General features: G+C 31.9%; 2 protein-coding genes across 5 annotated transcripts; one reads left to right on the forward strand and one right to left on the reverse strand.

Annotated features, from left to right (window-relative positions):
• Positions 2,781-4,017, forward strand: LOC107644390 (dynein light chain 1, cytoplasmic-like). The gene is made up of 2 exons (XM_016348231.2): positions 2,781-3,214; positions 3,626-4,017. The coding sequence occupies exons 1-2, from the start codon at positions 3,077-3,079 to the stop codon at positions 3,764-3,766; spliced, it is 279 nt and encodes a 92-aa protein (XP_016203717.1). The 5' UTR covers positions 2,781-3,076; the 3' UTR covers positions 3,767-4,017.
• LOC107644384 (kinesin-related protein 8) lies at positions 3,783-8,564 on the reverse strand. 4 transcript variants are annotated; one of them, XM_021102959.1, is made up of 5 exons: positions 8,140-8,564; positions 7,505-7,568; positions 5,716-7,384; positions 5,474-5,618; positions 3,783-5,381 (listed from the first exon to the last, which is right to left on the reverse strand). In XM_021102959.1, the coding sequence occupies exons 3-5, from the start codon at positions 7,357-7,359 to the stop codon at positions 4,762-4,764; spliced, it is 2,409 nt and encodes an 802-aa protein (XP_020958618.1). In that variant the 5' UTR covers positions 7,360-7,384; positions 7,505-7,568; positions 8,140-8,564; the 3' UTR covers positions 3,783-4,761. The 4 variants fall into 4 exon arrangements, with proteins under 4 accessions (XP_020958618.1, XP_016203708.1, XP_016203709.1 ...); XM_016348222.2 differs by having other exon boundaries at positions 7,505-7,537; positions 8,014-8,564; XM_016348223.2 differs by having other exon boundaries at positions 3,783-5,378; positions 8,014-8,564.

Below are 12,000 nucleotides of genomic sequence, written 5' to 3' on the forward strand. Positions count from 1 at the left end.
ATCTAACAAGTTGCCAAAAAGATATTTTTATCTAATTTTACCAACACGGTCAACATTAAACAAACTAATTTGTGACAAAAATGATTTTTCAACACTCTTATAGCAATAAAATTTAGAAAAAGTACGAGGAGTTAATGTATGTTTTATACAATGTATACAATGAGATTAAATTGAAATTAGAATTAAATTAGAGGCAATTAATTAATTTTGAATAGTTTCCAATTTAAAATTTGAATCAAATCATGATTCCGTCAATTATGGAATCAAATTAGGATTACCTAATTAAATTAGAGACAAGTAATTAATTTTGAGTAGTTTTCAATTAAAATTTGAATCAAATTATGATTCCCGTCAGTTATGGAATCAAATTAGAATTATTTCCCTCTTTCAATACGGTGTGAACTTCTTCTCTCACTCTCTTCTCGAAGCGAAAATCGGTACAATGCCGCCACGGTTACCAACTGCCGTTGCGCCAACACTCTTTTGCATGAATTTGCAAAATAGTTACAACTTACACCTTACCACAAGAAATTGCATATGGAAGTTGTTTCGACTGTTGATATTTAAGTTTTTCTTCATTGTAGCTTCTTATGCGAGAGTGGCTACATGTACTTGCACTTTTGGCAGGATTAATTTCTATCAAGACATTGATCATAACAGCAATCGGTCCTTGTGTTGGGCTTAGTTTGCAAGAAAATATGAGAATAGGATTGCTTCTATCCCAAGGAGGCGAGTTTGAATTCGTTGTTGACGTCTAGCGTCTCCGTCGCAGTCGGTTTGTGCCTTGTTTCCGTCGCCGGATGTTCACTTTCTCTATGAACGTGGATGGTTATTCTTAAGTGCTTAGTTATAGACAATGATTACTGGTTATGACTTATCTGACTATCATAGTTTCAAAATATTTTTTTACACGATCATTTGGTTGGTAGCTAGTCATTTTATAAGGTAAGTACGTTGTTATTTATACACGTTCACATTGGATGTTCGTTTTTGTATGATTTTGGATGTTCACTTTCTCAGTTTTCGTAAATGTTTATTTTTCGAGTAATTCAATAAGACCCAGGCAGCAGGCTGGCGCTGGGATGACGCGAGCGCGGGGGGTTCGGGGCTGCAACTCACGTCGGCGACACTGACAGTTGCAGGTCACGGATGTTCGGCCATGTGAGGAGTGACAGAGGTTTTTCCGGCGAGGGCGTTGGCGCGAGGAAGCGGAGCGCGACAGTTCCGGTCGGCAAGAATAGAGGCTACACGTCGCGCAGAAACAAAGCGGTGGGATGCAGGTTGCTGCGCACACGGCAGGGCGACGGAGAAAGGGGGATTTTTCTACCGAACAAACAATGGAGTTTTTTAGGGGGTAGGTAACGATGGGTGATGAAAGGTTAATGTGAAAGAATTTGGAGTAAATTGGGGGTAGATATCATAAAACTAAATAGGCAACTAGAAATTAGAGATAATGATGTTTAATTTACATTATTAATACATATTGGGTCAAATAAACAGTTCATTATACATATTGTATAAATATCTTATTGTCTCTCTAGTGGGACTCTAAAATTTATTAAAAAAAATTAATTTAAACTTCATTCAAAAATCAAAACCAATTTTAGTGTTTAATCATTTTCTAAGTAGTTAAACTGCCAACTTGCCGCATATACTCGATATGTTAATTTTTTTAATTTTTATTTTTTTGGGGTCGACATGAAGTTCTTCTTGTCAATTTTTAATCTAACTGTAAAATTTACTAATTTAGCCCCCTTTTTTGTAAATATTATAAAGTTATTTTTTCTTAATAAAAAACTGAATAAAACACTGTCATAACTTATTTGACTCTGTCTCAAATATTTAGAAAATAATAAAATAAGAAAGTGTTGGCTTGATTCATCCTTGGAGGCTAACAGCTAACCTTTTTTTTTTCTTCGCAATATCTTTTAATTTGGTAGAACAATAATTAATTCGTTGCGGATCTAAACTCTATTTAAGAATTTGTCATTGATCAATAAGTTGTTATATATACAAAACGAAATTTAAATTCGCAACACTTATTTAAATGGACTAATAAAATAATAAGAGAACAATTCAACTTGGTTAGACTAACAGCTAACTAATATACCGTTGTGAACACGCGGGTTTCTACAGCACATGCATGCCATTATTCAAGAAAGAGTCACAAGTCACAACAAATAATAAGTCTCCAAAATTGAGGAAACTAGAAAGAACTTTCATTCATTTAATTAAGAGAGGGACATACATGCTCCACTCCAATGGAACCATCCTACGTAAATCGTTATTAAATCAAAATAATAATGCATAAATTAATAGTCCAACACTATAGTTTTGTTAATGAGTAAAGTTTGGCTGCTACCATACCAAAGCCCCACATGCTAAAGTTGTACCCCCCACTTCTTTAATTCTTTAATTCCAATTAATAATGTAGCATCAACTTTTTTTTTTTAATTCAATCTGAGATGGCGCCTTTTTTCCACCTTAATTAATCTTTTACTAGTTCATATGTTCATCACGGTGTGCTATTTTCTCTGACCAGGTTGCAACATTTGGCTGCTCCAATCACAGTCAATTTTTTTGTCTATCAAAAAAATGAAAAAATTAAATGATACCCCCACTTTAAAGTTTAAACAAACCATTGCAATGGCACCGTACCATGCATGCTATAAGCTGGTCAACTCAAATTTGTTCTGTACATAATTTTAATGTAAGAAAGAAAATAAAGATTCTAATAATGTATGGAACTTTGAATTTTATGAGAGACTTACGAGTGAATGTAGGAAATTAAAGCAAAGGGACTAGACAAAAACAAAATGCAAATGTAGACAAGATAGGTGCAATTAAAATGTTGGTCTATGATTACGTGCCACTCTTAAAGTGCTTAGACTTTCTTAATCAATCACTTAATTCCAAATGCATCATTGTTGGAACGTGAGTTCCTGCTGCTAAAATCTCAACCATTGATTTCTCCACTATCCCTTGCTACATAAACCTTATATATACAACAATAATAGGTGTAGAATCTAGAATCATTTGTGAGAACCTTAGAGAAGAAAAAGCTAGTTAAGCAAAGATGTTGGAAGGAAAAGCTATGGTGAAAGAAACAGACATGCCAGGGAAGATGCAAATCCAAGCCATGTCCTTTGCTTCACAAGCCCTTGATCTCTATGATGTTCATGATTGCAAATCTATTGCAGGACACATCAAGAAGGTGCATATCATCGTCACTTTTATCTTCATTTTTTTAAATTTAATTTTGATACTAGTAAAAAATTTTACACTATCATTCAATTATATTCATTCGTTTAAATGATTTTTTAAATGATAAAAATTTAAAAATTAGTTATTTTTACTAATATGATAATACCCGATTAATTAGTTGTGTTTTACACTGATAGTATATGAAATTTTTTTTTTAACATGTGTTTGTTTTTTTAATATAGTTGCAAATTTAGGTTTAACCTAAGATCTTAGGTTAAACTAATACAGTATCTTGCCAACTGAGTTATGTGTTTGTTGGTTGATTCTATTTTTAGTCTGCTCTATGGTTTTAATTATTATTATTATTTGCCTTTTTTCAAATTGATTTCATAAGATGGTATATGATTTTTTTTCTTTACAGGAATTTGATAAGATGTATGGGAATGGGTGGCAATGTGTAGTAGGTTCCAATTTTGGATGCTTCTTCAGCCATTCACCAGGAACTTTCATATACTTTGCTCTTGAGACCCTTAATTTTCTCATCTTCAAGGGTGCTTCTTGAATATTTTTTTTTCCTTCATTTTATTTTTTTACTATCATATATAATTAACACTTCCTTCAACTGAGTTTCTTGTATGTACTAGCGGATTATGTTTGTTGTAATATTGTATTTTAGATAAAGTCATAAAACAGAGGAAATATTGCTCTAAATTTTGATCAACACATTTGAACTTTCAATTCACTGTATTTTGTGTCATTATTAGATTTTGATGCAACTCCTCTATTCTAATACACAATTTTCTCATTCACCTTTATATCTTTATAATGTTAAATAGACATCTACTTTGTGAAGTTCAAATAATATTACTCTATATTCTTTTGTATTAACAAATAACAACAATAACGGGGTAGCATTACCAACATCTATAAGTCACACAATTTTATTAAAATAAATAAATAAAACAGTAAATGACAATAAAGGTATTGCATAAGCTAAAACCCTTAGACCCATCTTTCTCAATCTTAATGTTATGTTTGGCACCTATGTCAAAACAAGGTAATGTTTACAAGGGTATATATATTTGATGATTTCAACTTTTGCATGCCATAAAAAGCCTAAAATAATTCCTAGTACTATTAGAAAAAACTGTTAAAAAGTTGCAATTATAAGTGGTGACTGGTGAGTATCTCAGAATCTTTTGTACCATTGTTATTAGCTGACTAATTATAGTTCCTAAGTACCTGACATTTTCATGATTCGTTATATCATAGTACTCATCATGCAATGTTCAGAATCTTCTTCGATGAATGTAGAAAGTATATTTTTGATTTCCATCTCTTGTGGTTGCAATTAGCATGCAAGGTCAAAGAATAAATGCACTATATAAACAATCCAAATGTATTGGTATTCTTTCCTAGGAACTATAGCTTTTCATAGCAAAATTATGTGACTTCTTCAGCCAAGTATTCTTTTCTTGCCCTTAATCCACATGAAGATGCTAATATCTAAAGGCTATGGATTCATAAATTTCCATGTCTCAAAAAATGTAATGTTAATCATAAATTTACAAGTACCTCCTCAATTAATCCACTTAATACCAAGCTCTCTACTTCACTCACAACTTGTTCAGCTTCATCTGCAGAAAATCCATGCCTCCAACCCCATTTCCATATTCCATTCATCATTCCATAATTGCAATTTATATCTCTTTCCATCATTGCATAGATATTATCCGAAGCAAGTTTCTTCCCAGGTTGAATTTCACTGTATGATGACAGATTCCGAATGGCTATGCAGATTTCCTCAACCAAACTTCCTAAAGAGATGTGAAATCTTGAGTTCCCTAAAGAGGTCAGCAACAACAAAGGGTGGACTACTTGTGATTCTTGAAGGCTTTTGCGCTCTGCGAGTTCATTCGCGCAGTCTAAGTAGAGTCTGGGATTGGCTATTCCATCTGTTTCAATTTTTGGTAGCATCTTAGGACAATCCAAATCAAGATTGAGGAGTTCCTCTGCATGGTTAATGAATGATTGATTGTTTAAAAGAAAATATTTCAGCTCAGCTTCCTCTTTGTTGTCATGCTTGTTGCTATCGGCTTCACTGCCATTTTCATGTTCAGACTTTAGCATCATAATATTGTCTGCTGAAGAACTCTGGCTCTGATTACAATCTTCTGCTATATATCCAAAAGGGAGGGGAAACAAAGCTGTTATTTCATGATTCATGCAGAAGTGACACAAGTGATTGCTAGAGTCTAGAGAGATTTACCTGTAATCTTATTTGTAGAGGAATCTACTTCATCTTCTATTGTAAGATCATCTGCTATGATATCGATGATTCTAATCTCGGTGCAGTCATCTTTATACTGCACATCAATGGTCTTTTCTTCTTCTTTCTGTGCTAGTTGTTCATCCTGTGCAGAAGAATAGTGAAATTAAACTCCAATTGAAGACCTTCCTTCATTCATTGATAGTTAGTTCAAAAAAACAATTACATGTAAGTAGACTTACTACTGGTTTAGCTGCTTCAGGCTCAGCAACAGACCTTTGCTTCTTCATCTGATTCTTAATCTGTTCTTTGGAACTATTAATTCTCTGATTCTTTGTTTTGGAGATGGAGTTTAAAGAAGTACTCTTTTTGCCAGGAATGTCATTCAGGTCAATTCTGGATCCACTTTGTGGCTTCCTCAACTTTGTGGAGCTGATTTCTCCTCCTTGATCCTGAGATTTTGTCACAATTTTATGTTTCAGAATCGCCTTTTCCGGTGGCGTTTTGCTAGCAGTCTTGGCCTTAACCTTTTTATCAACTGTTTCACTTTCCTGTGATTTGTGATTAACATTGCCATTCAGTTTCACCTTTCCTCTTGGAGCCTTCTCATTTTCATTAGGCTTGATCTCTTTTGCTTCCGGCTCCACGATCTCTCTGAGTAGCTTGGTTCTTTCTCCCTTGGATAACCTTTTGGACACATGTTCTTCCATTTCCTTTCCCATGAATGTTCCAGAAGAGACTGGTTTTGCTTTTAGTTTTCTGAGGGATAAATCTTCTGAAGGAACCGGCTCATGGACTCTGGCAAATTCGTGACAAGGACTACATCGAGGTTTGATTAGCACAATTGGGGGTAAATCATCAAGTTGCTTGTAATGAGGCATTTGATGTTTTCTCTCTGTTGCAGGACTATTTAGAACTCCATTGAAGTGATTAGTCTCAAGGATTTCCCTCAGAGTCTTACTCTTATGTCTTTCTGGATGAACAATTGGATTAGTCTTTCTTACCTTAGGCATATCTACCTCAAACATAGGCCTTTTTTGATTCACAATCTTTTCACTCTCCAACTGCTTTTGCATCAGAGTTGGAAACGATCTTGAGGTTACTTCTTCTTCTTGTTCTAAACCCATCAGCCTCGCGACGAGGCTCGGCCCTTTTTCCTTCCTTGCATTCATTGGGGAGAATGAAGAATCAGAAAGCCTATCATTCTGAAACATCGAAGATTGGCTCGAGCTTGTTGAATGCATTTCTGATGCCGAATCCAGTGCTTCAGTGCTTGTTCCTGGAAACAGATTTTGCCTAACCAAACTCTCCTTAATCACTTTCTTAAGTTCCTCTCTGCTGCTACTTGAATAACCATCAGCACTAGGCCAAGGTCTTTGAAATCCTATTGAATTGCTTTGTTCACTGAATCTATTGGAATGTGCACTATCATCAATAATTCTCTCATTCTCAGGTTTCTCGCTCTGTTTTCGCCTTGCACGAGCCACATCTCGGGAAGCTTCTTGCACCTTCCTAAGCATTACCAGAGACTCTTGGAGATCAAGAGCACCTTTCAACAGATCTTTTGCAATATCTTCAGACCTTCCACCATAACTTAGGCCTCTAGACCATGAATCAATCATGTTGTTCAGCCTTTGAGCTCCTCTTGATACCTCCATGAGCTGCAAGGATGAAGAATCAAAAGTTCTCTCTATGGACCCTTTTGAGACCTTATCTTCTTTGTCTGTTCTGATTGTCAATGATTCCTCCGTGTCCTCGGCCGGCCTCCGGCCACTGGCTTTTGTCTTGTCCTTCTTCATCTTCTGTGAATTGGTCCTGTATTTCCTAATTGACCCACACTCCACAACTCCTTTTGGATCATCACATGAAATGAAAGGCCTATACATGACTGAGTCCTTGTTTTGGGATATTCTGTCACACAGGAATTTCATCAAAAACCTTAGAGGCTAATTAACTAAACTATATTCTAAGCAACCACAACAAATACCAATGCTTATATTTTAAAATAACATAGAATATATATATACTTACATGTTGTTTGTCCTCTTGGATCTCACAGTTTGTCTACATTAGACAAAAATAATACTTATTAATCCTGTTGAAAACATATGCAATTAACAAATTAGTCCACCAAAAAATTAGACAGATCAAGATCATGCACAGAGAGAGAGAGAGAGAGAGAGTAGAGGATCTGTAAATGATGTCAAAAACTCAAACTTTAATCAACACAAAAGTCATAATTTTCATGAGTACATTAAGGGAAAGAAGAAGCTGGAATATATTTTCTCATTCTCAGTGCCAATTTTCATTTCCAGAAAACAAAAAACAAAAACACATTTTGTTTCTTCTACTCCCCAGTCCCAAAAAATGGTTGGAACTTGAACCACACGTTCAGCATCCAATGATTTTTCACCTTCAGGGAAAAAAAACCCAAGTAGACAGAAGAATCCAAAAAAGAATAAACAAGAGGTGTCAAACTCATAATTCTTTTTTTTTTTCTTTTTCCATTTCTAAGTTTTCACACAAGAACATACACTCACCCTTGTTTTTCTCCAGCTGTTCATTCTCAGAACCAGTTCCAAAACCATTAAAAAGAAAAAAGAATAAGCACCCCAGATGAGAAAAGTTGAAAAAAAAAATGCTTTGAATTAAGTTTCAAGACATGCCAGTGTTATGTGGTTAATGGTGATGAGCCAGGAAGACTAAGGCTAATGAGAAGGTTGATCCATGGTGGAATGTGGTCATCAGATCCACGTGGGAAGTTCATAGCAGTCGGTGTGAGAAACTAAACGAAGAGGGAAGGGGAAAAAAGGATAAAAAAAAAGCAAAACAAAGCAGAAAAACTAGAAGTATAGCAGTAAAATAATAACACAGTTTAAGTGTGTTGGTGTTTGTGTTTGTGTTTGTATTTATTAAGTGGTTAAACGGTTTTGTTAATGAGAGACAGTGAGATCGTGTGTGATGTGATGAGATGAGAGAGAGAGAATGATATTATGGGATGAAAAAAATTGCTGTATTGTGTTATGGTGAGATAATGAAAAACAGAAAAGGGAAGTGGTGCAAAAGGCAAAGAACACTTTTGTTGAATTTCACAAAACAATTTTTGGAACTTTCCTGATGCTTCATTATTGTGTCATGTCATATACCCAACAAAACTAATCTAATGTAATCTAATTTTTACTCTCAAATCTCAATACTCACTGTTCAATACACAACAGTAAAACAATTTTGTTAACACATTCATCGTATTTTTTTTTTAAGTTTTGGATTATTACACTATGTATTAAGATAAATAAAATAATCCCCACCAAATAAAGTTAAATAAAATACCTTATAAATCATATGAAAAATTGACATAAAATATTCATCCACAAATGATTCTTCTGAGATTTAAATGAATGATATTGCTGTATATAATGACAGAGAATTTATAAAAATTAAATTACTTTTAGAGAAAATTTAAGAGATATTATTTTTATTAAAATTTAACTAGTACTTAATCAACAAAAAAAAAGTAAATAATTTTATATTATAATTTCACACTGGTAAAAATTCTAATAATAACTAATAAACATTCCTCTTATTTTTAAAGTGCTAAAAGAAAGTTAGAGTCTAGTCATCAAAGCAGTTACTGTTACGACAAATGCAGATGAATGACATTGGAAAAATAATTAATTAGTAATATTTAATTAGTTAATTGCTGACATACGTACTAATAAGCTTGGATTTGGAATATGACGTGATATGAGCCATATGCTAAATGCTAGTAGCATACGTTAATAGTAGGATTAAAAAAATATATATTTTTTTTAATAATAGTTGATTATTAAATGGAACTATGCATCGGAATACTTTTATTTCTTTATTTTATTCTTATAATCTTATGTGAACTATTATTATTAGAGGTATGTTATGTTTTGTCACGTAGCCTCTTCACTCATCAAAAGGATATTGCATATTACTGCTGATTGCTGAGAGTTGAAATAATAAAAGACAAAAAGCTGAGGAATTCTATAAATCCTAACTATGGAAGTAAAGACATTACTATTGGTTCAACTAATAAATAAATGTGTCACATATCAGTGTGATGTGAAAACGATGGTTTAAACATAAATTAAAATATCTGTGTTTAAATTTTGGGGTTTCAAGAGTACTTTGTTGTTTTAAATTTGAAATTTGAATGTAAACACATATTCACCGGAAGAATTTTTTTGAAATTGAGGTGATAAAGACAAAATGTTTTTGCAAATTGTAGCAAGAATACAGGGTCTCTTTAATACTTTGGCAACTATTGATTCATTTTTTACTCTTGTGGTATATAATGCATAACCATGCACATAGAAAGTTTAATTTCTTGTGTCTTTTTAATATATGTCTTAAGAGCGTATTTTGAAAACATTATAATAAAAAAAGATTTTACTAAAAATTGTTTAAAACATAAGTCCTTTTTGTTTCTAATGCATTGAAAAATTAAAAGATAATTGTATTATTATATTTTTACATTTGTTCTTAGGGCATATTTTACCAAAATTCTAGTTTATTTATTGTAAATTTTAAATTCTAAAATTAAAGCTAAATTTTGGCAATATCATATATATAGAATTATTCAATTTTTCAACTAGCTAAATCTTATTTTTTTGTCAGAGATCTAATGTTAATTTAAGTAGAATATTTTTTTCTTCTAAAAAGCCAAAAAATTTCTTTAAAAGTTATTGTACTCATTGTCTAACATTTCAAAATTTTGATATTGTATTTTTCAAAAAAAAAAAACTATAGGCAATTATTTAATGATGTATGGCTGCATAATTTAATTAGTTCGGCTCTTATTAAATTAGTATTTTAAAAGTCATAAAAACTGTATAAAAGATTTAATTGGTTAATAATGTAAAAAATTTGTTATCTCATGTTACTATATATAATGTAAATATCTAAATTTTGATAGTATACGCAGATTTTTAAATTTGAATCTCATTATTATCATCTATGTATGTCAAGAAAAAAAAGAAAAATAATATGAAGATCAGAAGATATTTTGAGCTGAATTATGTTGAAAAAGTGTGTAATAATAAAAACTTTTTAAAAGTAAAAAATATTACTGATTCGTATGAAAAGAAAAGTATGATTTTATTTACAAATATCAACTTTACACTATATATAGGTCAGTTTTTACCATATGTATCGTTGAGTGGGTTGAAGTGTTACTGTTTGAACTTTGAAGTAGTTGAATGGGCCTAGCTTTATGGGGTCACTTTCTGCTTTTGTTCAGCGGAAAAAAAGGAAGAACTTCTGTTCATTTTTCACAATTCACATATCTCATATGATATCTCTTAATATTAATTACAACTATTCATTATTCATTGAATGAAGGTAGAGCTATTAAGTATTGAATTTGTTGAAAGGCACATAAACCCCACCTACCTTTAATGTTGAAAAATTTCTGACTGCATGCATATGCTCATGTTTTCTCTTGGTTAGTAGCTTGGAAGTTGGAAGTTGGAACTATATAATTTCAACCTATGCCACTTGTTAATAACATAAGTAATATACAAAGATTTTATTAAAAGCCTAAAAGTTTATGATGAACCGTTTTAAATATTTCTATACTCTAAATATATAATTTAAAGCTAATTAGCTACTTCAATCATTTTGATTTTTTGCAGTGTGGGCATTGAATAGCAATTGGCAATATCATTTTTTTTTACGGGGTAATTGGTATCATCAATTGGCTAAACCGACCAACCAACTACATACGCATAATTAAATAAATATGATACATAGTATACCACGGGTAATTTGCCGGCCAAAGTCCCTTATTAATGCGAAGAGAAACGTTACCTAGTTATATATAATTTTAAAGTTTTTGCAAGATACATAATATGACTATATGATTGGTAAAGAATAGTTAAAAAACGTCAAATTTGTTAGATATATCATATGAACTATGAAGTGATAAATGATATATACAGTCTCTTTTCAAAATGGATAAAGTACTAAATTGGTCCTATGTTTGGGCGTATTTCTGTTTTGGTCCTTAAGGTTTAAAGTGTTCTATTTGAATCCAAAAAAGTTTCATTTAGCATCAATTTAGTCCACAATGAGGTCAAAGTTAAATAATTAACGAAATGTCCTACATAACAACATCACAAGAACAAAATCGTAATCTAGAGAATAAGTACAAGTTTTAGAGGCACAAAATCAACCGTGGATGTATTATCAAAAATATACTCGAATAATTTTGTTGCTAACAAAAATACATTCGAATTTTACTATCGACAAAAATGTTCTCAAATAATTTAAAAACGCAATAAAATTATCTAACATTAAATATATATTTCTCAAAAAATACTTTAGAGATTTAATTTTGATGCGATTTTTTACAAACATAGTTAGAAAAATGAGATATTATTATTCTTAAAATTTGGTGTTTTTTGCTAAATATATATTTTTTGTGATTTTTTAAAAGTATTATTAGTTATTGACAAAAAATATATGCTTAACTAAAAATCACCAAATTTTAAAGATAAAAA

The sequence above is a fragment of the Arachis ipaensis genome, chromosome B05 (assembly GCF_000816755.2).
Source record: "Arachis ipaensis cultivar K30076 chromosome B05, Araip1.1, whole genome shotgun sequence".
In the NCBI taxonomy this organism is placed as follows: Eukaryota; Viridiplantae; Streptophyta; class Magnoliopsida; order Fabales; family Fabaceae; genus Arachis; species Arachis ipaensis.

Excerpts from the sequence above, each read along its gene's own strand:
- LOC107644390 (XM_016348231.2), top strand. The coding sequence starts at position 3,077 with ATGTTGGAAGGAAAAGCTATGGTGAAAGAAACAGACATGCCAGGGAAG. Across the intron at positions 3,215-3,625 it reads TTGCAGGACACATCAAGAAG|GAATTTGATAAGATGTATGG; the intron begins GTGCATATCATC and ends TTTTCTTTACAG.
- LOC107644384 (XM_021102959.1), bottom strand. The coding sequence starts at position 7,359 with ATGTATAGGCCTTTCATTTCATGTGATGATCCAAAAGGAGTTGTGGAG. Across the intron at positions 5,619-5,715 it reads CTGAAGCAGCTAAACCAGTA|GATGAACAACTAGCACAGAA; the intron begins GTAAGTCTACTT and ends TCTTCTGCACAG. Across the intron at positions 5,382-5,473 it reads CTCTACAAATAAGATTACAG|CAGAAGATTGTAATCAGAGC; the intron begins GTAAATCTCTCT and ends TTGGATATATAG.